This window comes from Labeo rohita, chromosome 6, assembly GCF_022985175.1.
Source record: "Labeo rohita strain BAU-BD-2019 chromosome 6, IGBB_LRoh.1.0, whole genome shotgun sequence".
In the NCBI taxonomy this organism is placed as follows: Eukaryota; Metazoa; Chordata; class Actinopteri; order Cypriniformes; family Cyprinidae; genus Labeo; species Labeo rohita.
The window spans coordinates 32,986,736-33,013,053 of NC_066874.1; the positions used below are offsets into that span (position 1 = coordinate 32,986,736).

The 26,318-nt window shown below is 31.3% G+C and overlaps 1 protein-coding gene across 11 annotated transcripts in view; it reads left to right on the top strand.

Annotated features, from left to right (window-relative positions):
* nav1b (neuron navigator 1b) overlaps positions 1–26,318 on the top strand; it is a 108,783-nt gene that overhangs the window by 64,823 nt on the left and 17,642 nt on the right. For 9 of the 11 annotated variants that reach the window (XM_051112804.1, XM_051112803.1, XM_051112802.1 and 6 more), the window contains 7 exons: positions 8,826–8,964; positions 13,441–13,744; positions 20,181–20,928; positions 22,131–22,535; positions 24,097–24,138; positions 24,221–24,375; positions 24,476–24,652. In XM_051112804.1, the coding sequence (XP_050968761.1) occupies positions 8,826–8,964; positions 13,441–13,744; positions 20,181–20,928; positions 22,131–22,535; positions 24,097–24,138; positions 24,221–24,375; positions 24,476–24,652 (1,970 nt within the window). Of the gene's footprint in view, positions 1–39; positions 195–8,825; positions 8,965–13,440; positions 13,745–20,180; positions 20,929–22,130; positions 22,536–24,096; positions 24,139–24,220; positions 24,376–24,475; positions 24,653–26,318 lie in introns of those variants that run through there. The other 2 variants (XM_051112811.1, XM_051112808.1) reach the window with 2 other exon arrangements.

The following is a 26,318-nucleotide window of genomic DNA, read 5'->3' on the forward strand; positions in this document are numbered from 1 at the left end:
GGACTCCTGGTCTCAGTCGGATAGTTTCAATGGATGTGAGTTGGATTAAGCACGAACAAAGGCGCTATGACTGTGCGTGATTTCGCGTGACTCACTGCCGGGAGAGATCAGCGATGAATGAGGGATTCGCGCGCGGGGGAGTTTCGCCCTCTGACGACATCCACGTGTCTGAACAGGACCATGTTCTTTTCAAAGTGAGTAAAGTTGTTGTTTTTTTTTTTTTTGGCAATTATGAAAGGAAAAAATCGTTTGACAGCAATGTGTTTTCTTTTACTCGTCCCTGATTTTTTTTTTAAGGATTATCAAAGTGGATGATGTTCTGTATTATTTTTTATAAAATGGCTATTTTTAGATATAAATTCTGATTGGATAAGTTGCATTCAAAGTATAAACACACCTGTGAGCATGCATTATAGTCAAATACTGTATTAATGCATGAAGTTGCATCTTAAAGTTGCTAATTAATGTTACTTGATAAAAGAATAAACATTAAAACAACAAATAAATAATAAATGTAATAATTTGCAATGAGTTGCAATGTATTTTTAGTATAATTTATATTGCAATTTTTATATTTTCAGTTTTAATTTTAATTTCAGTTCACATTAAGTTCATTATTTTCTCTTTTTTAGTTTTTTAATTTATTTTCAATTTAATATTTTCTGTATATTTATATTTAATATTTTTATTTTCTGTATATTTATATTTTGTATTTAATTAAAATTTTATTTTAGTTATTTTATGTGCATTACGTTTATTTAATAATTTTAGTCAACAATATGCTGCTAATTTTGGTTCACATATTAGTATCTTTTTTCTGTGCTTTAGTCATTTTAATAATTTAATACATTTGTTGTACTATTTAATGTTATACATATTTTATATTTTTATAGTTTTAATATTTAATAGTTTTAGTTAACCATAACAGTGCTGCTGATGTAAGACAGTATTATTGTATTAATCATATATTGGTGCATATGCAGTGTAATATGAAAAAGGCTCTCTAAAATTCTTCTTAAAGAAGAAACAGGGCAACTCCTATTAGTTGGAGACAAACCAGAAAAGTTAACACCAACTTGCAATTGCATGTTCATGTTTACAGAGGTCAAGGTCAAGACCGCTTGTAGCCGCTAATTAGGATTTTTAAAGATCTACAAAGGCTTTTCTTCCTTTTGAAGTGTACGGATATTTTATTAGTCACGTTACTGTTGGTGTAACCGTGCTCGTTTGAATTGGTCACCTGGTAAACAGCTCAAGACTCCACATGCTCTTTCTTCCCCCTGCGTATTGTGTCACTAATGGATTGAATCCATTTTTTTTCTCTATTATGGGTGTAACCCAAAATATAGTCACAGCTGATATGAAAGCTGAACGCTGGGAGTTGTCACAAAGCCCCAGATGCTTTTCATATGGACTAAAGTTGGGAGGAGAACATAATTGCTCAATATTTCAAGCCCAACAAAACCTCTCCACCCAGAGTCATTTCTCATTTTTTAATCACAATGAATACAAATGAACCAGCCAAGCTGAACTGTAGCCAGGAGTAACAACGGTTTGAGATTCTGACATCAAATATTGTTCTTTCAGTCAAATTTAGTAAACTGAGCTGACTAGTATCTTTAAGTACATGCACGGCCCCATTCTTCACACAGACCCCAGAGGAGCTGTTAAAAGTTATCGGCCCACTGCAGCCTCTATTCCTGTCCACACTTGAGATTTTTGTGAGAGTGAAACTCAGTTCAAACATAGCAGACCAAGTTATTAAGAGTTTCTTATCTTTATTTAGTAGTCATACTGCAGACAAAAGTTTTAGCTCATTACTAGACGAACAAGAGCATCTCATTAGCCGGACTTCTCACTGCTGGCATAAAGACTAGTTCATTCATACTATATATAAAATATTTTTCACACGGATTAAATATAGAGTAAACAGTTTTATGCAGATGCTGAAATATCACGTTACATAATAATGGAAATAAATGGCTAAAAAAATGCGCTAAAAAAAATCTTCAGCTTTTACAGAAAATACTGCAGTGACTGCAAAATAATGTCACGCTGACAAAAACTTTTCACTCAGAAACTGCTAGTAAATTTCACAACTAATTAAAAAAAAGCAGCAAGTAACATTGACTTAACGTGAAATCTTGAAGTAGAAAGACTGGACTAGTCTTTCTACTTCAAGTCTGGACTAGACTTGTAAAACTTGTGCAATAATCTTTGTTTTATTTACAGTTTAGAAAAATTATTTTTTACAGTGTACATTATCTGACAGAATAAAATAATGTCAAGTAAAAAATATGAATTACTTTATAAATTACAGCGAAAAACCGTAAATGACAATGAGGAACTAAATATTGGATTAATTAATAATGGAAAACAAAGTTCTTAATAAAACTCTTTGTAATTTTACTGGAAATACTGTAATCACTGTAAAACAAAGTCACACTGTATGTAATTTTAGATTAAAAAATGGCAAATGATTTACTGTATAACTGAGGGTGAAAGTAGTAAAAAGGCAGCAAATTATGAGAATTAAATACTGCATTACTTAATAATGGAAAATAGAATTTGTAATAGAATATAAAGTAAAAGGACAGTGCATTACAGTAATTAAGTGTACGATTATAATAGAAAATAGATTTTTTCATAAAATATAATTTTTACAGAAAACACTAATCACTGTAAAACAAAGTGACATTATATGTAATTCTAGAGTAAAATAATGTCAAATATATGATTTTTGTAAAAATATGAATTACTGTATAAATAATGGTAAAAAGAAAGTGAATTATGGACATTTAAAAAAATGGCATTATTTAATAATGGAAAATAAAATATACAGTAAAAGGACAGTGAATTATGGTAATTAAATGTAGGATTACTTAATGGAAAATAGAATTACAGAAAAAACACTAAAACAATGTTGCATTATATGTAATTTTAGATTTTGTGAAATTATGGAAATTAAAGATTGGATTACCTAGTAATGGAAAATAGAATTCTTATTAATATATACAGTAATAGGACAGTTTCTGTTGCTTAATTACTTTTAATTTTGTTTTGTTTTGTTTTGTTATGCTTTAACCTGATGTTTTGTGTTTGTGTGTCTGTGCACCGTCTGTGTATGATTATTAGCCATGTTTTATGGACAGACAGTAAAGGCTGTAAACTATGCTATCTTGTAATACCTGTCACAGTCACATGGAATATCTGGCAACCACAGCTTCCTTACTGTAAATAGGACATGATTTTTTTTTTTTTTTTTTTTTGCACAGCACTGTAAAGCTACTAAGGAAACTAGCTGTATTTCTTACATTGTCGTCTTTTTCCATTTCAAACTCGTACCTTTTGGGCTGTGTTTTCTCAGCGGCTGTGATGAATGATTTCCTGAGTTATTTGGCGGTTTCCACTGAATGTTCAGATGAGATTGATGGTACCGTTGCCCATTCAGGAGACCACAGCGGTTCCTCATGAAACGTCCCTCAGCCCAATATAGAGACAGCGAGCGTTTCCTGAGAGAAGAAACAGAGCAGGACTTTTATTACTGAGCGTGAATCTGATGAAACAAAGCTTCCCTCGGCCCCTGTTCTGTTCTCAGACATCAGTCACAGCATTTATGTGAACAACATCAGCTTTATAAGCTGCATATGCACTGTCTGCAGTGTTGTTTTAGTATTATTTTTACACTACAGTATTATAGTATTTATTAATATTTTGAGTGACATTTTTATTACATTTACTTTTTAGTCATTAAGCAGATGCTTTTGTCCAAAGTGACTTACAGATGAGGACAATGGAAGCAATCAAAATCAACAAAGGAGCAATGATATGCAAGTGCTATGACACTTATAGCTTATTATTTAATTTTTTTTAATTAAAAAAATAAATAAATTAATTAATATATATGTATATATATATTTTTTTTTTTTTACTTAAAACTGTTATTTTTTAATTTTAGTATGTTTTAGAATGTGTTATTATGCTCTATATATGCTTTCATATTACATTTTTATATATATATATATATATATATTTTAGCTTTTTAATTTCAGTTTCAGTAATTTTAGTACTTTAACTTTAAATTCAGTTAGTTGCCAGTTCAACATTTCTAATTTTTGCTCTTTTTAATTTTTTTTCCAATTAATTTTTATGTTAATTTGAGCTCTTTTTGGAAATTTTGTGAGCTTTTCTTTATTATTATTATATTATTTTTTTCTATTTTATTTTTTATTTTACAACCTGTATAACCCCATATTTTATACATTTATTTTTTATCTTTTTTTTCTATTTTATTAATTAATTATTTTTTTTTAGCTCTTTTTGGAAATTTTGTGAGCTTTTTATTATTATTATTATATTATTTTTTTTCTATTTTATTTTTTTTTTACAACCTATATAACCCCATATTTTCTAAATTTATTTATTTATTAATTTATTTTTCTGTTTTATTATTATTATTATTATTTTAATTTTAGCTCTTTTTGCAAATTTTGTGAGCTTATTATTATTATTTTTTTTTTCTAGTTTAGCTTGAATTTATTATTTTATTTATATTATTTATATTTTATTGATTTTATTTATCAGTTTTAGTTTTAGTGATTTTATAATGTTTTTGTATTTTTCTTGAAATTATCTAATATTTATATTGCATTTTAATGCAATTTAAATTCATTTAAAGTAATTTAAAGATTTTTTTTTATTCACAAAAAGATTTGAATAGCTTTATGACCTGAGTTTCACACATGGGAGCACTCTTATTTTCTTTAGAAAATGTAAAAATCTTGTTCTCGACTTGTTCTTTGGTCCTTTCATTATGTAACATCTCCACATGCTAATCACAATTCCCATTCAAACGAGACTAAAACTAGCTGACGCAGACTTTGGCCGACTTTTGGCTCCAGTGTGCCACCATTACATTTCAACCGGGTGGAAATAGAAACTGATGTGGAGCAGAAAAGCATTAAGAAATGTCTTTGCGGGAGTCGTCTCTAACCATTGAGACATGTAGGCAAGTCCATTCTCTCCCCTCTGTGCCGCACAACCTGTAATTAGCACAAATTGCTGGCTCCTTAAGTTGTTCTTCCGAACATCAACAAGCCATTTTTGTCCTCTGATTCTTTGGCATCCGTAATTCCCTTTTCCATCTCCGTAGACTCTGCTGAGTCGGAAACCACAAAGTACTTTAGACTCAACGTGATGGAAGATAGAGACAGACGGACAGACCGACAGAGATCATACAGTAGCTCATTACTTATAGGTTCATTACAACATCCCATGTGTGCCATTTGCTTGAAGGTTCTTCAGTGGCTCTTTGAAGCTCCTTCGGTTCAGAAAGAACCCTCTTCTGGTCCAAAATCATCTTTAGGGTTCCTGAGACAAGCAATAATCTTGTTTTCATGTAAAAATATTTCCACATGTCCTTTACCCTTTAATGCAAGAATTATAAAATTACTGAACAATTAAAAAAAAACAGTAATGTTTTTAAAGAATTAAGTTAGCGTTTTAAAAGTTAAGAAATGTATTTATTTATATTTCTGTTCATTTTCTCTTCATCTTTTTACTTTTAATTAAAAATATAATCATACATCATCTTTTTTTCTAATCTTTTATTTAGAGCGAGTTCCACATCTGTTTACTGCATCTTTTTATCTTGTTTTTTATTTTTTTTTTAAATTAGGAACAAAATAATTCCGTCTTTTCCTCCTATTATTATTTTGAGAGAACTATACATCTGTTTTCTGCATCTTTTTACTTCTTATCAAAAATGTATTTATCACATCCTTTTTTTTTTAGATTTTTTTCTTTCATTTTTTATTTTGCAAAAGTAAAACACTCATTTATTGAACTTTTAATAAGTTTTTAGTTAGCATTTATTTATTTGTTTATTGTTACTTCTACTGAGATTAATTATTTAGAAATTTTCTAAACTAGTTATTTATGGAGTTCCACACTTGTGTACTTTGTCTTTTTTCATTTATTATTAAGAATATGTAAATTGCCTTTTTTACGATTATTTTGAGAGAATTACACATTATTTTACTTTTGAAAAGAATGTAAGTATTTATTTATTTATCTGTTCACTTCCTCTTCATCTTTTTACTTTAAAGTAATTTAAATGTAATTTATTATTCTTAGTTTAATTATTTTTACTTATTTTTAAGTTCCACACTTACTTACTTATTTATAGAATATATATATATATATATGTAATATAGTAATTGCCTTTTTTATTATTATTTTGAGAGAATTGTACTCCTTTTTACTTGTTATTAAGAATGTAATTCTTTATTTATTTACTTGCAAAATATACATATCCATTTACTTCACTGCTTTTAGTTATCAGGAGTGTAATTATTCCCAGTTTTTTTTTTTTTTTTTTTTTTTTCTTTTTTGGATGAAGTGAAACTTTTGATTATTTAATCATTCCCAACAATATAATCATCCCAAATCTTTATATTCCTTTAAAGGTTTTATTTGGAGAGATTTCTACAATAGCAGATAGTGTTGATATTGTAGAGCTGCTTAATTGATCACAGCTTGAATATATTTTAGCACAGAAAACACAATGATTGACATATAAACAGAACAGTTTGGAGAGGAAACTTTTTAAATGTGCAGATCTTGCGCAGTATTTGTGTTCACATTCACATTCAGGCTTAAATCACATCTTTGTCATGCAAGACTGAGGATGAATCATTATGATCCTAGTGTGGCTTTCTCTCTTTCAGAACAGATGGACAAACCCCAAAGCCGTAACGGTTGCCAGAAAAACCCGTTCGTAGTTACGGCACTGATGCTTTGCCATTCTTAAACTCGCTGACCTTAAAAACAATACGGTTATTTTAATCCTCTCCAGTCGTTACCCATCATTCTGTTTTGCATCTCCATCACTTCCAATGTTTTTTGGGAAGTAAAAACAATCCTGCTTCAGAGCCAGAACTGAGCTTGTGTGGTAGATTGAGTCTTTGGTCATATGGTGAAGACATCTGTGCCATTATGAGTTCCTGCTGTCTGTTCCTGGGTCAGGTAATGGAGCAGAAAAGTTCCCAATGGAAAGACAACTGACAAATGATTTCCCTCTATTCTGTCTTACTTGTTTCTCCTAGACAATATTGAGATGAAACTGAGATCAAATAATGCTATTCAGATCTTTCTCCTGAGAAAAAGATTTCAGTTTCTGAAATCTATGGAAGCTTAATTCCACCATGGAACGCAAAAATTAAACAAAAAAACCCTCACCCTAACTTTTCTCACAATTCTGACATTTTTTCTAATAGTTCTAAGGTAAAATGTAGAATTGCAAGATGTAAAGATATAAACTCAATTCTGAGAAGAAAAGTCAGAGTTGTGAAATAAAAAATCGTAATTTTTTATTCTTTGGCAAAAAAAACCCAACAACACAGAATTTAAAAAGATTTAAACTCAAAATTCCGAAATTCAAAATTGTAAACAATATGATTATGAGTTTAGAACTTGCAAGTGTGAGATATAAAAACAAGTCTGATTTGTGAAATATTGACAGTTGAGAGGGAAAAATGTCAGAATAGAAAGTCACAATTACTTTTTTTAATTCTGTGGCATAAAAAAAAAGAATTTAAACTCTGAATTCTGAGAAACATGGCAAAATTATGAGATGTAAACTTGCAATTATAGGTTTAGAACTTGCAGTTGTGAGATATAAACTTGCAACTCTGAGAAAAGAGGGGAAAAGTCAGAATTGTGAGATAGGTTGCAATTACTTTTTTTAGTTAAGTGACGGGAACAAAAAAATCTGAAATCTGAGAAAAAAAGTCAAAATTGCGAGTTGTAAACTTGAAAAAAGTTATGAGAAAAAAAGTTAATATCATTTTTAAGTTTTTTTGTATTCTGTGGATGAAAAAAATGTCAGAATTATGAGAGAAACTCTTAAGTATTATAAAAAAGTTTTATAGCTTGCAAGTATAAGAAAAAACTGAGGGAATTCTGAGGGAAAAAGCCTGAACCGTGAGATATAAACTCACAGTTGTGAGAAAAAAGTCACAATTACCTTTTTTTGGAGTAAAAAAAAGTGAGATTTAAACTCAGTACTCTGAGAAACAAGTCAAAATTAGGAGATGTAAATTTGCAATTACGAATTTAGAACTTAAAGTTGCGAAATATAACATGCAATTGATTGCAAATGAGAAAAGAAGAAAAATCAAAATTGCTAGATGAAAAGCCACAATTACTTTCTCTTTAAATCAGTGGAGGAAATAAAAAACTCAGAAATCTGAGAAAAGAAGTCCAAATTTAAGAGATGAAAACTTGCAGTAATGAGAAAGAAGTAAGAACTGTGAGATAAAAAAAAAAAAGTCACAAATACCTTTTTTCATTTTTTTGTTCTGTGGAGGAAAAAATGTCAAAATTGCAAGATGTAAATTCAGAATTATCAGTTTTAACTTGCAATTATGAGATAAAAATGATGAATTCTGAAGAAAAAAAGCCTAAATTATGACAATTTTGAGATAAAAAGCTCAATTACCTCTTTAATAATTTATTTTGTGATGGAAGCAAACGTGCATATAAATGAAAAAAGTGAGAGTAAACTCACTACTTTCTTGAGTCCAGGTGTAATCTACATGATTCATTTGTGTCTCATGTTAATTCCTTCAAAAGAATTTAAGAAGATACACCTGAAACAAACTTGTTCCTAAAATGAATCATAGCTAATATTAAGTCTACTAAACACTGAAAGAGCAAACTCTGAGCAATAATGTCTGTCCTGGGTGTGGTGCTGTGCTATCTTGCGTGATTCAACCTTTCCTTGTTTCTCTAATTGTCTTTATCTCCTGTGTTTGTGTGTGCAGTTGGGACGAGAGCAGCTCCATCAGCAGCGGTTTAAGTGATGGTTCTGATAACCTGAGCTCAGAGGAACTCAACGCCAGCTCGTCTCTCAACTCCCTCCCCACCACACCTGTCGGCTCGCGACGCAACTCCTCTGTCATGGTAAGCTCAGAGACCGGCACTGTGCTGATGAAAGATTTGGGTCTTGTTCTTGAACGTCGCTTATTTGGATTTAGTGTAACTTGGCATAAATATCTACTGGAACATGCTAGTTAATAAATCAACAAGCAGGTTTGAGACATCATATATTATGGACTAAAAGCATGATTAAATGTTCCAAGTGAGGTTCGATTCAACTTTAGATCGCAACTTTTGTAAAACATGCTGACAGTGGATGTCTATCGAGCAGCACAACTCACTGCAACCACTAGATTTGACTAAATTTCATGCTTTTTCTGTTTATTTGTACTTTGCATATTGATAAACCAATATACAGCAGTAAATAATGCACAAATTTTAAAATTAAGTCAAAAACTTAAACTGCTGTCGGTACAATTTCATACTTTTATGCAATTAATACATTTTTACTTTTTTTACTAAATGTATTACTTTCATTATTTTTTCATATGATTCATGCTTTAAGCAAGGATGCATTAAAATGATCAAAAGTGACATTAGCCAGGTTTCCATCAAGTGGTTTTTTTTTGTGAAAAAATATTTAGCGCTTCAAAATTTTTTACAGATACAGCTGGAATGGAAATGCTATTTATCTATAAAATTTCTCATGTGTTGACAAAATCTTTTTCCGTTTAACTTTAGCGCATAAATTCTATATTGATAGTTCAAATGTCACAAAAATTTGTTTGTAAGCACTTTTCTTTTGAGAAAAGGGGCTTTAACATAAATAAATGTGGTGTCACATGACAGAATTAGGGTATAGGCAGCGTCCATGTTCATGCTGTTGCTCACATTAAAGCACCATGTCTCTGTAGTTTAAAAGCGCATTAAATCATATTCATATTTTACTAAATTGTATCTAAAATTATTTTATATATAGTAAGAAAAAGACAAGTTTTTGTGCAAAAAACTTTGTGCGAGGATCATCAAATTAAGATATGTATGTTTGAAAGGTTTTCAAACATACATATCTTAATTTGATGATCCTTTAGTACGTTGCAAGTAAAAGTTTATTTATTTTGCACAAAAATTTTACATTAATTAGTTTTGTCTTGTTAGCTCATATTTTCATTCTTGTTTTGTTCTCAGTTCTGTTCTACCGTTAAATTTAAAGGATTTGTTGTGGAGTGAAATAAAATATGTTGGGAAGTAAAATAGCATGGTTTTTCAATATGTTTGGCTGACTGTATTTTATTATGATAGGCTGCGTTGTCAAGTTTGCTTAACTGTGTGCATGAGGCGCCGGCACCAGGGCCGCATTAACCATTGGACTAGGCGGGGCTGAAGCCCCAGGGCCCGAGCAGGAAGGGGGCCCGTGATTGGCTGTGGAGTAGATTGACTGAGTGCTGATCGCCAAAGCCCCACCACGTCCCCCACATAAAAACGCTATAAGGAGTTTTTGAGTTTTTCTATAAATTGCATGCATTAGCATTAGATATTAAAACATTGTGTTTGAATTTGGCTTACAAATTAAATACATTTATTCTAGATTTTACTTTTGAACAACCTGTGCACGCATCTCAGGCGATCACTGCGCCTAATATCCTCATTCACCTATTTTTAATGGGTCACAGCCATGTAATTTATTTGTAATTTAACAATCTTGTCAGTTAACAATTATATAATGTCTTAACATTCCTATTTTCAGTATAGTCTAATAAAAGTTAATCAGAAAAATAATAATAATAATACAACTGCACCTGTGTATGAATATTGCTTGATGCTCAAGTGTCTAAATAGTCTATAGGCCTAACTAAGTACAAAAAAAACCTCTTGTCAATTGTTAATAAAAATAATTGTATGTAGGCATGTACAATTAAGTAATAGCCTATATAATAAAGTTTTGTTTCAAAAGGATGAAGAACAGGCTGCTAGCCTGTGTAATTTGCGCAACAGGTGAAATTATTATAGGCAATTTATTGCAATACACCAAATCTTACATGAGAGTTCATTTGTTTAGGAATGACGTCGTCATGCACACCATTTTATCGGTAAAAAGCCAGTTGGATGGAAACAGGCTGGAAACAGCAAATTTCGATAATTTCATTTTAGTTTATTTTATGCATATTCTCTTTGTTGATAACATAACATAGCAAAAAACTGTATGGAAAACCAGGCTAGTGAAACCATTTATAACAATACGAAAGATTTCTATTTCAAATAAATGCTGTTATTTTACACTTTATAATCATCAAAGAATCCTGATAATACAAATGTATCACTGTTTGCACAAAAATATAACTGTTTTCAACATTGCTATTAATCAGAAATGTTTCTTGAGCAGCAAATTAGAATGTTAGAATGATTTCTGAATGATCATTTGACACTGACGATGAAGTAATGATGCTGAAAATTCAGCTTTGAATAATAAAACAGGAATAAATTACATTGTGCAATATATTCAAGTAGACAATATTTTCAATTTTTTCTGTATTTTTAATCAAATAAATGCAGCCTTTTTGGATTACGAAGTCTTACCAACCATGAACATTTTCCTCAAATAATTTCATGGATAAATAGCAATGAATGTTTGTTCTAAAGTGAAATATGTACATGCAACCGCTGATTAAAAACTAAAACTGGATGTGGACACCAAGGCATATATTAAAATGACTTCTGTATCTGTTTTCGACATTGTTTTTCAGTCCCTCCTCTGGTAAACACTGACATGAAATAACCTCTGAGGATTTGTTTTGTGTCGAGACAAGAGAACGCAAGACGTCTTGACAGTTTCAGGCTCTTGTTTCAGCCTGTGGTTTGGTGTTTCTGCCATCTTCAATTTAAAGTGTCTCTGGTTTGGTAGTCTGCTGTTTTTCAGCGTTATACGGATGGCCTGAACATTTCTACAGCTGATAAGACACTAAATTAAACAGTTTTTGGGTGTGTTTGTATTACACCAAGTTGGTAATGTTATAAAAGCATCACAAATAACTATTACAAATAATGCAGCACAACCAAAGTATGAGACGCACGTGTATCATATTCACCCCCTGCAGTCGAAGTCAAGCCGGGAGAGCTAGTATTTACTTTAAACCAGCTTAAAAGCCTGGCTTTGATTTTCTTGGATGAATTAAGAGCAGCTGTTTCCTATTGGGCACGTCATTTGCTTGTTTGAAGCACTCGCTTTCAGCTCATGATGAAATCGAACCTTTGTTTTCCTCGTCATTAAAGACGTAAATGTTAATTCTCGGGCTGATCGAGACAAAAAGGGTAACAATATGACTTGATAGACATTCTGTTGCTATGGTAACATCATCACAGCATGGTTACGTGAAATTTTTGAAGATGTTTTCAATGCGCCATCTGGTCTTTACTCTAAAACGGTGTGAAAAGAGAAATGTCATATTCTTGGCATTGGCAAGTGCTTCCATTGCGAGGTCCAACGTTTTTATCCACAAATGGCATGTTGTATATAATGCAAAGTTATTTCCATCATGTGCTCTGTTTCTTTCATGTCGACTGGGCACATAGGAAAGCATCACAGGATCCAAGTGTAAATGTGGGAAAGTCTTTTGGAGTAAGATTCCCTGAGCTCTGTTGTTTTTCTTCTTGATCTTTCATATTAATCTTTATGTTATACAGCCGACACAGAGGGTGGCTTTGGATTGCGGTTATTACATCCCTGATAACACAAACACACGCATCAATCATAGCGTACTTGTGTATTTCAATGTGTTTTTACTTTGGAAAAACATTACATCATAAATGAGCTTGTATGGAAATGCATGGAAATGCATATATGTTTTTGAAAGAAGTCTCTTCCGCTCACAGAGGCTGCATTTATTTGACCAAAAATACAATAAAATCAGTAATATTGTGAGGTATTTTTAGAATTTTAAATAACTGCTTTTTATCTGAATATGTTTTAACATTTAATTTATTCCTGTGATGCAAAGCTGAATTTTCAGCATCATTACTTCAGTCTTCAGTGTCACATGATAATTCAGAAATAATTTTTGAAAGAAGTTTCTTCTTTTCACCATGACTGCGCTTATTTGATCAAAATACTTAAAAAATTATTAAATATTATTACAATTCAAAATAACTGTTTTCAGTTGCCATATACATCAAAATGTAATTTATTCCTGTGATGCAAAGCTGAATTTTCAGCATCATTACTCCAGTCTTCAGTGTCACATGATCCTTCAGAAATCATTCTAATATGCTGATTGCTGCTCAAGAAACATTTCTGATTATTTTTGATGTTGAAAACAGTTGTGCTGCTTTATATTTTTGTGGAAACCATGATATATTTTTATTAATCAGGATTCTTTGATGAATACAAACTTCAAAAGAACACCATATATTTAAAATAGTATCTTTTGTAACATTATAAATATTTTTATCATAATTTTCTATCAATTTAATGCATCCTTGCTGAACATAAGTATCTCATTGTACTGACTTTTTCATATTAAAATAACTTTTCTTACTGATGTCCTGTACTCTGTGTGTGTTTAGTTGCGGACGGATGCAGAGAAGCGTTCTCTGGTGGAGAGTGGACTGGCGTGGTACAGCGAGGACAGTAAGTCCTTACGGAAGGCTGATGGGGTTTATGACACAGGCAGCCTAAAAGCAGAGCCTTCCAGCAAGTGGAGGAAAACTCGGCTGCCGGATGGTTCTGCGCACGACAAGGTGGGGAAAGGAGAGCTGAAGAAACCTCAGAGTCTCGGACAACAAGGGAGCTTCAAAAAGGGCCGCAATCCTCCTGTGGGCGTCACCTCACCCATCACACACACTTCACAAAGTGTGCTAAAAGTTGCAGGTATGTTTTATTTGATATATTGTTGTATTTTTTTTTTTTATTAAATTTGATTTTATTTTTGTTTTATTTTTATTTTGTTAGTATTTTTTGTGTTGTATTTTACATTTTATTTTGTTTTTTATTTAATATTATTTTCTGTTTTAGTGTTTTATTTTTTCTTTTATTTTCTTTTATTTCATTTTATTATTTTAATTTTGTTGTTATTTGTTGTATGTTATTTTTATTAAATTTTATTTTTGTTTTCATTTATTTTGTTATTTTTTGTTTTCTAGTTTACTTTATTTTATTTTATTTTATATATATATATATATATAGGTATTTTATTTTTTATGTTATTTTCATTTTATTTTATTTTTGTTGTTATTTAATTTTAGTTTGTTTTTTATTTTACATTATTTTTTGTTTTGGTATTTTATTTTATATTTTGTTGTTATTTTGCTTTTATTTTATTTGTAGTTTTATTGTATTCTTTCTTTTTTTCTGTTTAATTTTTTATATCTATTGTAGTTATTCTTGTTTTATTTTATTTGCAGTTTTTTTTATATTATATTTTTATTATTTTTATGTTATTTGTAATTTACGTATTTATTTTCTAAGTGTGTCTGAGTGTGTGTGCTAGTATTTAGGCTTTAGCTTTGACATAAACAGACTTTAGCTTTGACATAAACAGATATTTTATTTTGGATGTATTTCAGACATAAATTCATTAGGGGGACCTGCTTGGCAGCAAAACAAAAACGTTTTGTTCTCCAATCATGCATCTTCACTTTGTCATCCAGCATGCAGCTCCAGAAGGATTATAAATTAATGGTACTATATCATGAGCTGGAAATGAATCATTTGGACAAACTTCTTAGGTTGTTTATGTTACTGCTGTCATCCATAACCTACTGTGAATAAAGACCATGTGTGATACAGAATTTGGTGAAGTGTCTCTTCAGCAGATAATCAAACCGATGACATGTGGAAACTTTAAAAAAAACACATGGATAGTATAAAACCTCAGTCTTAACTTCAATAGTTTAAAGTTCAGTCATCATTTACTCACTTTCAAATCAATCCATGTTAAGCTTTTCTATACAATGAACCCATACACTGACCAAGGCCTTAAACAATACACAATAGCAAACCCAAAATGGACCATAAAAGAAGTCCATATGACTCATTCTCTATATTCAGAGTCTTCTGAACTCATATAATAGATTTCTATGAGATTCAAGTCATTATCCACTAAAACAAAAAACCTCCATTTTGCTGTCTCTCTCAAACCTCATTAAGTCACGCTGGTTTAGTTTTACATGAGGATGCATAAATCAGGGTGAATTGTTCCATTAACTCTTCTTCATTATGTTTCTCTATTTTCTCAAGTGCCTTAGCAGATTTCTTGAGAGAGAATCCTGTCAGGTGTAAACTTCACACTGTCTTCTCTTGATGCAGTTTACTTGTAGGCAGCGTAACCTTTCTATGCTGGATCCATAGTTTACAATGACATTTAAATGTCAGGGATGCAGTGTACTTAGAAGATAAACAGGTGCTGTATGGCATTTCACTTTGTCATACTGCTGTCCTGTCATTAAAGTACCTCACAAATGGCAAAAACATAATCAACAATTTAAGGAATTAAAAGCCTAGAGTTCATAACACTGAGTAAAATAGTTGGTTTGTGTTGTTGTTTTTGGATTGTGTGGCCACTTTGAAGTAGAATTACACTAAATAAATAAATAAATAAATACACGTTTGTATTCACACGTAATAATTTAAATTAAAGAATTAAAGAAATTACTTTTATTCAGCAAGGATGCATTAAATTGATCAAAAGTGACACTAAAGACATTTATAATGTTACAAAAGATTCTATTTCAAATAAATGCTGTTCTTTTGAACTTTCTATTCGTCAAAGAATCCTGAATATAAAATGTATCATGGTTTATATTTACGTTTATATTGAGCGGCAAATCAGCATATTAGAATGATTTCTGAAGGATCATGTGACAATTGAGACTGAAAAGAGTAAAGTTTAAGAAACTTTGAGTTGGCTTGAGAAAGCCTAGCCTGAAAGTTTGAGGCAGTTGTAAAAGTATGAAAGTTGATGTTGCTGTCATGATTTAGCACATTGCTTACATCGTTTAACATGTTGTTAGCATGTTTTAGCATGATTAGCTTGTTGCTTGCATTTTTATAGGCTGAATACAATGTGTTAACATGATTAGCAAGTTACTAGCATGTTGTTAGCATAATTAGCAAGTTACTAGCATGTTTATAACCTGATTAGCATGTTGCTAACATGTTTATAACATGATTAGCATGTTACTAGCATGTTGCTAGCCGGTTTATAACATGATTAACATGTTACTAGCATATTTTTAACATGATTAGCATGTTACTAATTTGTTGATAGCATGTTAGTATGATTAGCATGTTGTTAGCATGTTTCTATCATGATTAGCAAGTTACTAGCATGTTGTTAGCATGATTAGCCAGTTACTACCATCATTAAGATGTTGCTATCATGATTAACAAGTTATTAAGATGTTGGTAGCATGATTAGCATTTTACTAGCTTGTTGATAGCTTGTTTCTAGCATGATTAGCATATTACTAACATGTGGTTAGCATGTCACTAGCATTATTAGCATATTACTAACATGTTGTTAGCATGATAAGCGTGTTGCTTTTATGTTTCTAGCATGTTACTAACATGTTGCTAGCATGATCAGCAATTTACTAGCATGTTGTTAACATGGTTACCAGTTTAGTAGCATGTTACTAGCATGATTAGCAAGTTACTAGCATGTTTCTAACATAATTAGCACGTTATTAGCATGTTGCTAGTTATTAGGATGTTGCTAGCATGATTAGCATTTTACTAGCTTGTTGATAGCTTGTTTCTAGCATGATTAGCATATTACTAACATATGGTTAGCATGTCACTAGCATTATTAGCATATTACTAGCATGTTGTTAACATGATTAGCGTGTTGCTTTCATGTTTCTAGCATGTTACTAACATGTTGCTAGCATGATTAGCAATTTACTAGCATGTTGTTAACATGGTTAGCAGTTTAGTAGCATGTTACTAGCAAGATTAACAAATTACTAGCATGTTTCTAGCATAATTAGCACGTTATTAGCATGTTGCTAGCATGATTAGCCAGTTACTACCATCATTAACATGTTGCTATCATGATTAACAAGTTATTAGGATGTTGCTAGCATGATTAGCATTTTACTAGCTTGTTGATAGCTTGTTTCTAGCGTGATTAGCATATTAGTAACATGTTGTTAGCATGGTTAGCATGTCACTAGCATTATTAGCATATTACTAGCATGTTGTTAACATGGTTAGCAGTTTAGTAGCATGTTACTAGCATGATTAGCAAGTTACTAGCATGTTTCTAGCATAATTAGCACGTTATTAGCATGTTGCTAGCATGATTAACATGTTTCTAGAATGATAAACATGTTTAAACCAGCTAAAACCAGCTGATTCAGTAAAAGCCAGCTAAAACCAGCCTAGGCTAGTTGTCTAGATTTAGCTGGTTTAGGCTGAAAATAGCTGGTTTAACCTTGGCTGGTCTTTTAGCAGGTCTCCCAGCTTGGCCAGCTTAGACCAGCCTGACCAGATAAAAAGTGGCCAAACCACTTTAAAACCAGCCTGGGAGACCAGTCAAAGCAGCCATTCAGCTTAGGCTGGTTTTAGCTGTTTTTAAGTAGGGAGTTGTTAAGCTTTGCTATAGCAAAAAAACAGTTTAGATGCACCATAGGTCTCTTTGTGTAAAAGTTTTCACCCCCTCAATGAAAGTCTATGGGATTTTAGGTGGTTTTGATAGTCTGGCTTTCGAAAACCGTAAGATGAATCAGTTAGAAAACACATGGCAACAAACTTCAGACCAGTCTGAAGGTCTGACCCGAGTTTGACGGCTGTAGCTTTAAAGCTGTAGGAGGAGATGCTAAGTTTTGGATATAGAAAACATATTCTGAACTTTAATAATAATTCAAAATATTGCTGTTTTTACTGTATTTTTGATCAAATAAATGCAGCCTTGGTGAACAGAAGAGACTTCTTTTAGAAAGTTTGAAAACAGAAACTATATACTACAGAAATGGTAAAGACTAGTATGTTAATATGTTGTTGTATAATCAGTTGTTTCATAAAATATTTTTTCATGAAAAGTCTGCTTGAACGATCTCAGAATGGCATTTTTAAGACAGAGACTGTAATTTTGTCCAAAATAAATCATTGACAATAAGCAGGCATGTTTTCAGGCATTTCCCAGCATCCTCAGATAATGTTCTGTGCTTGATGATAGCTTCTGTCGTTAGTGTTCGTTCAGTGATTAAAGCTTCATATAAACTCATTTATCAGTAATTAGACCTCCAAAAGTCATTCAACCTCATTAGTTCCCATATTCTTGCTTGCTATTGTTGATTGTAGTATATGCAGATGTGTGCGTCGTGTTCACACGCGGCTCAGGTCACGCATGCTGGTGTTTATATCTTGTGTAGGCCGAGACGCTCTTTATCTTTGAAGTGTCTGTAATTAGATGCAGATGGGTGCTTGCCCTCGTCTTCATCAGCGATGACTCACATACTGTAAATTTAGGCCGCAGAACCTTAATCATGGCTTCAATCGGGTCTTCTCCGTGACTTCATCTCGTGTCATACCCCCAAGGCTTTCCTACTCACCTCTGTAATGATACGCCTCTGACCGCACCGAGGACGCTGTGTGTCATCTGGTGTTGCTCATGAACACTGATTCAGCTTTGTGTGTGAAAGGAAATTAAACTTTATTGACGATGAGGTTGATGTGGATATTGTGAGTTCCCACAGAAAAGTGCTGCTATGGTATGGTGATGGTATCAGATGGTGATAGCTTGGTATTTTGATGTATTGCATGCAGCTGAATGATTACTGTATTCATTTATGTGGTTTATGTATGTGATATTTCAAGGTACTTCAATAAATGGCATGGATTATGTCTAGAAACAAATGGTATTTCCATCCTAGAGTAAGATTTCTTGCTTACAGTTTGTTTTCATAGTTCATAATAATGAATAATCAACATTGCCAAGTTTCTCCGTTTTGGCTTTCACTGGGATTTGGTGTGTTGAAATCTGTAGGTTTTAAAAAGATAATTAGTGTTGTTATTGTTAACTACAGCTAAAGCAATTACTTTTTGTTAATTGAAATCAGTGTTATTTTAGTTATATATGTAGTTTAATTTTTATTTTCTGTTTTTCATTTTAATTTGAAAGTTATTTTGTTTTGTATTTTGTTGTTATTTTGTTGTGTGTGTGTATGTATATAAATAAATAAATAAATATATATATATATATTTAATTTTATTTCAGTTTTAAATTTTATTTTAAGTTTTATTTCAGTTATGTATTTAAAAGCAAGTAAAATTTTATTTATATGTTTTTTAATATATATTTTTTGATATTTTATTTATATATATACACACACACACATATATAATGTTATTTATTTCACTTTAAATATTTTTTTGATATATATATATATAATTTTATTTCAGTTTTACATTTAATTTTAAGTTTTATTTCAGTTATATATTTAAAAGCAAACAAAACTACTGAAAAAAATTATATGTATATATAAAATTTTATTTATACATTTTATTATTTTTTCTTTGATATTTTATTTATATACACACACACATATAATGTTATTTATTTAATTTTTTATATATTTTATATATATATATATATATTTAGTTATTTTAGTACATCAACGTAAAGTAAATGAAATATTTGAATAATATTTTATTTCAAGTAGCAACATTTTTAGTTTGTTTGATTTTAGCTATAATTTTAACTATAATAACCTTGACTAAAATAAATTTGAAATAAAATACATTATAAATATTAGATAAAACAATTCAAAAAATTAGAATGTTTTTGAAATTAAAAAAAATTCTGTGACAACCAACTGAAATTATTAAAAGTAAAAATGGAAATAAAGTAAATTAAAGCTAAATAAAAAATATTTTTAAAAAGTATAAAAACCAAAATTAAACCAGAAAATATATACATAAAAGCTAATTAAAAACATTAATAAATACTTTAATAGATTATAAATAATACTAAATAACACGTAAAACAACACAATTTTTAATTGAAGAGAATTTGGTTAAATTTGGTTAAAATTGTCTGAATTATGTAAAAAGTGGCATCTAATTTTAAAGAAATTTCTCTGAGCAATACAATGAAAATATTTCCCAGAAATGACACAAAACATATAAAAACAGAAAGAACATATTTAATAATTAAAAAGTCATGCAATAGTGTTGTTTAAAAAAATATATATAATAAAATAAAATTTTGTCATTTACCAGTAGTATTTCCCTCAGTATCTTCACCAAACGTATAGGCATATATGAGCGACTGTTATTGACTGTTTGCTCTCTTTCTTTACAGTTTCTAAAGGAGACACCAAGGCAGTTGACAAGGTGAAAATGACCGTCAAAGCAACAGGTCTCCAGCGTTCCCGCTCCGACGCCGGCCGGGACAACGAGCACCGCAAGCCTCCCTCAGGTCTGGTGAAACCCTCCGCTGGCAGCTCTTTCGGTTACAAGAAACCGCCGACCACCGGAAACGCCACTATCCTGACAGCAGGAGGCGCCACTATCACCAGCGGCTCTGCCACTGTGGGCAAAACCCCCAAGTCCTCTGGCATCCCCATCAAACCCATCCCAGGCGGAGGTGCACGCAAAAACAGCCTGGACGCCAGCGGCTCCGAACAGGGTTTCCTCGCGCCCAACGCTCGCGGCAGCATTCAGTATCGCAGTCTGCCACGACCTGCCAAATCCAGCGCTATGAGCTTGACAGGACGCCCCCCTTCCTCTCGGCCTGTTAGTGGCAGCATCGACGCCAGTCTCCTCACCCTTAAACCCGTACCGCCTCTGCCCAACACCATGCCCACCAGAGGAAAAGAAGGAGGAAGCTTGAAAGCTACTAGTCGCCCGAGCACAACGGGACCTGTAAACCAAACAGACCGTGAGAAGGAGAAGGAAAGGGCCAAGGCCAAAGCCGACCTGGAGATCAGCTGTCTGAAGGCCGAGAACCAGAGCGACAGCTGTGGAGAGACTGTGGAGAAGATCCATCGAGTGCGGAGGACGAGTACGAGTAAATACCCTGAACTGAGCTCTCCGACCAGCACGCCAAGGTACGATCATGTATGAATTAAAATTCACTGCAGTCAATTCATGATATTAGTAAATAAAATGAATTACATTAATAATCTAATTAATTACATTAATAATTTGCATTTCCTAATTTTTTTGCAATTATTTAGTTTGTTCTAAACTAATGACTGTTGGCTATTAAATAACATTAGTTATTTATTCATAATAAATTCTATTTTTAATTAATCAACAAATCAAAAAAATGTGTAATCAAAAATAAAATATTTTTATTTTTTTATATATTTTTTAAAATGTAAGAAAAATCTTTTAATTAAAATTTTGATTATATTTTCAATATTTTTAAACTGTAAAATAAAATGATAAAAATTTTTATTAAATGTTTGTGTGTATACATTTTATTTATATTTTATTTAAAAATATATAAAAATATAAATAAAACTGTATATACACACAAATATGTATTTACATTTTTAATTTAATTTGATTTACATTGTTAATATATACATGTATGTGTGTGTTTTTGTCAGTTTTTTTATTAAATTAAAATGTCATTTTTCTAAACTAATGACTATTAAATTATTACTATTAAAATTATTTATTTATAATAAATTCTATTTTTAATTAATCAACTAGTACAAAAGTATATATTTCTATTTTAAAATACACATTTTCCCCAATATTTTAAATAAATTAAAATAATAAAATAAAATGACTTGATTTTAAAAATATGCATTGATTGTTATAATTTGTTAAACATTTTAATAATTGTATTATTTTTCCAGCTAATGCTTCTGGTTTCTGCCAGTGTGATTGAAATATTTCATATTTCATAATAATCCATCCATTGATATTTTCAAATAATAATTGGGGACAACATTAAATTAGGTGATTTGAGTAGCTGTGTGGCACTTCAGAAATAAAATGGGGGAAAAATGTATGAAATAAAGGTTCTTTGTTTGATAAAATAAGCATAGGCGACATTTTTGCAGGAAATGCTCTGCAGAAGCGCTGTGTTTTTATATTACGCAAGTTATGCTACTCAATTATTTAAAACCCTTTCTGGAAACGGACATCAAAAGCCTTTGAGGTTGATTTAATGGTTGCCGGCATGTTCTTTTTTATTTAGTTCCTTTGGATGCGCTGAAATCCCTTCAGCACTGACTACAGAAGGTCTTTGAGTTCATGACGTTACTGATGATGACTTGGTCTTTGTCTCTAACAGGTTGCTGAGCAGCAAGTCTCTAGTTCACCCTCCCAGCTTGGCTCACCTAGACAAGGTGAACTCCAACAGTCTGGACTCCTGTATCACCATCCAAGACCTTCCTCCGAAGATCCCTCCATACTCCAAACTCCAGGACCTGGCGGGCTCCCGCGTGCCCCCTCGACTCACCCCGAGCCCAGCGCCGGTGCTCCACATTGACTCTCCCAGCTGTTTCACAGGCCAGGCGCTGTCGGTCAGCAGCTCGCCCATCCTCTACCCCAAGATGTCTGGCCTGCACCGCAGCATGGAGTCGTTGCCGCTTCATATGAGCGTCCCCACCAAACCTGATCTGGGAGACCGGGAAGAAACCAGGAGTACTGGGACGTGGGGCGCAGGCAGTCGGACGTCCATCACTTTGGGCGACAGGTTAGTTGGGGTTTGTTTGTTGGTTGCATGTTGTTTAACTGAAGCAAAGCAGAGCAAAATCAGCAAAATTATCTAGAATAATGAATGACTGAACCTAGTAAAAAATAAAAAGCGGCAAAAGTGGTCACCAACATTGTGTTTTATACAATAGGATGCTCACTTGAAGTACCTATAAAATCATTTTTGTTTTATTATAAATTGTTATATAATAATAATAATTATTATACTAAATAATAATAAAAAAAATAGAATTTTTTATTGAAATTTATTATGCAATATATTTAATTATTATACATTTAATTTAATTTTATATAAAAATAAAATAATAAAATTAATAAATATTTCTTTGACTTAATTTAAAAATATATATCAACAAATAAATTAACCGTTTATTATTATTAATCATGTAAATCATGTGAACTATTCATTATTTATTATATTATGAATGATTAATTCTATGTATTTTAATTAAATATAATATAAATATTATTGTATTTATTAAAATATAAAATACAATAAAATACAATTATTTTTATATAACTTATATTAAATAATTAACAAATCTCTCGATTGTTTATTTTAACAAGTTTTAAAAAATTATATTATTATTATCATTTAGTATTATTAATCATAATCAGAATTGTCAATTATATGTATATTATTATTTTTGTAAAATATAACATAAATATAAATGTATTTATTAAAATATAAAATACATGTATTTTTACATAGCTTATATAAAATAATTAATTAACAAATCTATCAATTGCTTATTTTAACAAATCAATTATTATTTTTAATAATTACTAATCATTAATTATATATTATTGATCATATTAAATTGCATATTATGTCAAATTTTGATGATGATAATAATAATAATAATATTTATTATTATTACAACAGCAATAATTATTACAACAACAACAATAATAATAACAATATGTATTATTATTAATTTTGTTATTATTATTGCAACCATAATAATAATAATTATATAATAAGAATAATAAGAATAATTATATTATTATTATTATTATTATTATTGTTGTTGTTGTTGTTGTTGTTGTTGTTATTATACGTTTTCTATTATATGTCATTTTGTTATGTATCACCCTTATATTCCTGTAAGCACTAAATTAACCTTATTATTAATAATAGTAATAATAAAAGTTAAAAAAATAATAATAGTAATAATAATTATAATAACAATAATTATTATTTTTTTGTGCAACAGCGCCAACAATAATAATAATAATAGTTGTTGTCATTGTTATTTTTATGTGATTATACAATATTTTATTATATATAATTTAGTGTTATGCAACACATTTACATTCCTGTATGGACTAAATTTTTCAAAAGAGCACAATAAAATATTCACAGAATACTCATGTCGTTTGCTGTGAGAGAGTCGCCCCCTGCTGGCCTGAAAGCAACACAGCAAGAGACTGAATGATTAGTTAAAAAATCAGATGAACATGGATATCAGTGTAATGCTAAGCGTGTTAGTTTGGGGTGAGGTATTTATACTGTATGTGCTGCTCTCTACCCCTCCCAGTTTACAAACTGATAGGAACACCTTTCCCAAGAAAGGATTAAGGTACATCTATTTTATCTAAAATCAACTAGTACAGCAATGCAATGTAAGATGCTTCTGACATACGTTATGCTTTCTTCCACAGTCGCTACGGCAGCGGCCAATCAGATGGCGAAGTGAGGGAACGCCGTCACTCCCACACGATCACGAGCATGACGGATTCGGAGAGCCCGCCGCAGCTGCCCTCACCGACACACATGACTCAGCCCTTCCTGGGAAAAACACCGCCGACCAATGTGGGTGAGTGAAGTCAGACACTTATCAGGTGTGGGAATCTCAGCAGATGCATATGACTGAGATAAATCACCTTTAATAATAAAATTACGCTGTGTCTCCACAGTGGCACCAATCCCGAGTTCAGGCTCCGGTTCCCAGATAACACGTTCCAACAGCATCCCGGCGAATGATATGGGGTACGAGCTGTACGGCACGTCTCCTCTGGGCAGCTCTCTGTCTCTGGCCGACCGACCGAAGAGCATGATGAGATCCGGATCCTTCAGAGAGCCTAGCGAAGATGGTGAGCCCTGGATAATGCTCAGGAACCTGCCCTAACCTACTCCTTGATTTGATGCCACATGCATACATGCATTGTTAAACTTAAAGGGATAGTTCACCCAAAAATGACATTTCTGTCATTATTTACTCATCCTTATTTCATTCCAAAGCCGTAAGAATTTTGTTAATCTCCTGAACACAAATTAAGATCATTTTGATGAAATCCAAGAGCTTTCTGAGCCTGCATAGACAGCAACGTAACTACCACAATCAAGGCCCAGAAAGGTAGTAAGGACATTGATAAAATAATCCATTTGACATCAGTGGTTGAACCATGGTTTTATGAAACTACAAGAAGAAGAAAACAAAAATAACAACTCAGTGGACTATTTTAATGATATTCTTACTATCTTTCTGGGCCTTGAATGTATCAGTTGTTTTGCTGTCTATGGAGGGTCAGAAATCTCTCAGATTACATCATGAATATGTTCATTTTTTGTTCTGAAGATGAGCGAAGGTCTTACAAGTTTGGAACAACCTAAGGGTGAGTAATAATGACAGAATGTTCTTTTTTTAGTGAACTTTAAATGTTATCTGTTGCCGTTAATGGGATAGAGAGATTTAATATGACTGTAATACCCCAACTATTCTGTCTTTTAGTGTTTTCTAGTCCAAGAATTTGATCTCATTTTTACTGCTAATTTTTACAGCTCATTAAAAGCATTATTTTTTTGTATTATTTATATACTTTCATAGCATTTATTAATATTTGAATTAGCTTTTATTTTTATATTTTAAAAATAAAATACATTGTATGGGTCAAAATTATAAATTTTTCTTTTATGCCAAAAATCATTAGGATATTAAGTAAAGATCATGTTCCATGAAGATATTTGGTAAATTTCTTACCAGAAATATATCAAAACGTAATTTTTGATTAGTAATATGCATTGCTAAGAACTTTTATTGCATTTTGAGTTTTAGTAATTTTCATACTTAAAGTTTAGTTGGCAATGCAACATTTTTGTTTATTTATTTTTATTTATGTTTCTGTCCAACTTAATTTACTTAGTTTATTTTAGTAGTTCAAATGAAACTTATTTCAGTTAGTTGCCAAAGAATTTGTTGTTGTTGTTTTTTTTTTGTTTGTTTTTTTTAATTAAGATTACAATACAATACATCATCTGAAAGCTGTCCATTGATGTATGGTTTGTTATGATAGGACAATATTTGGCTGAGATACAACTATTTTAAAATCTGGAATCTGAGGGTGCAAAAAATTGAATTTTTTACGGTAGGAAATTTACAAAATATCTTCATGGAACATGATCTTTACTTAATATCCTAATGATTTTTTGCATAAAAGAAAAATTTATAATTTTGACCCATACAGTGTATTTTTGGCTATTGCTACAAATATACCCGTGCTACTTACGACTGGTTTTGTGGTCCAGAATCACATTTATATTTTATTTCAGCTTCAATTTAACTTGCCAAAAAAAGTTGTAGATATTTAATGAATATTTGAAAATGCATTTGAAATTAAGCGTATTTTCTATTGTAATACGTATTCCTTGTCTTATTTTGAATAAATTATCAGTGCATGTCATTCTAATCAACATTCAGATATAGAAAGATTTTTCATGTTAAATAGCTTCATTCTTTATTGTCTTTATTTCATTTAGAAA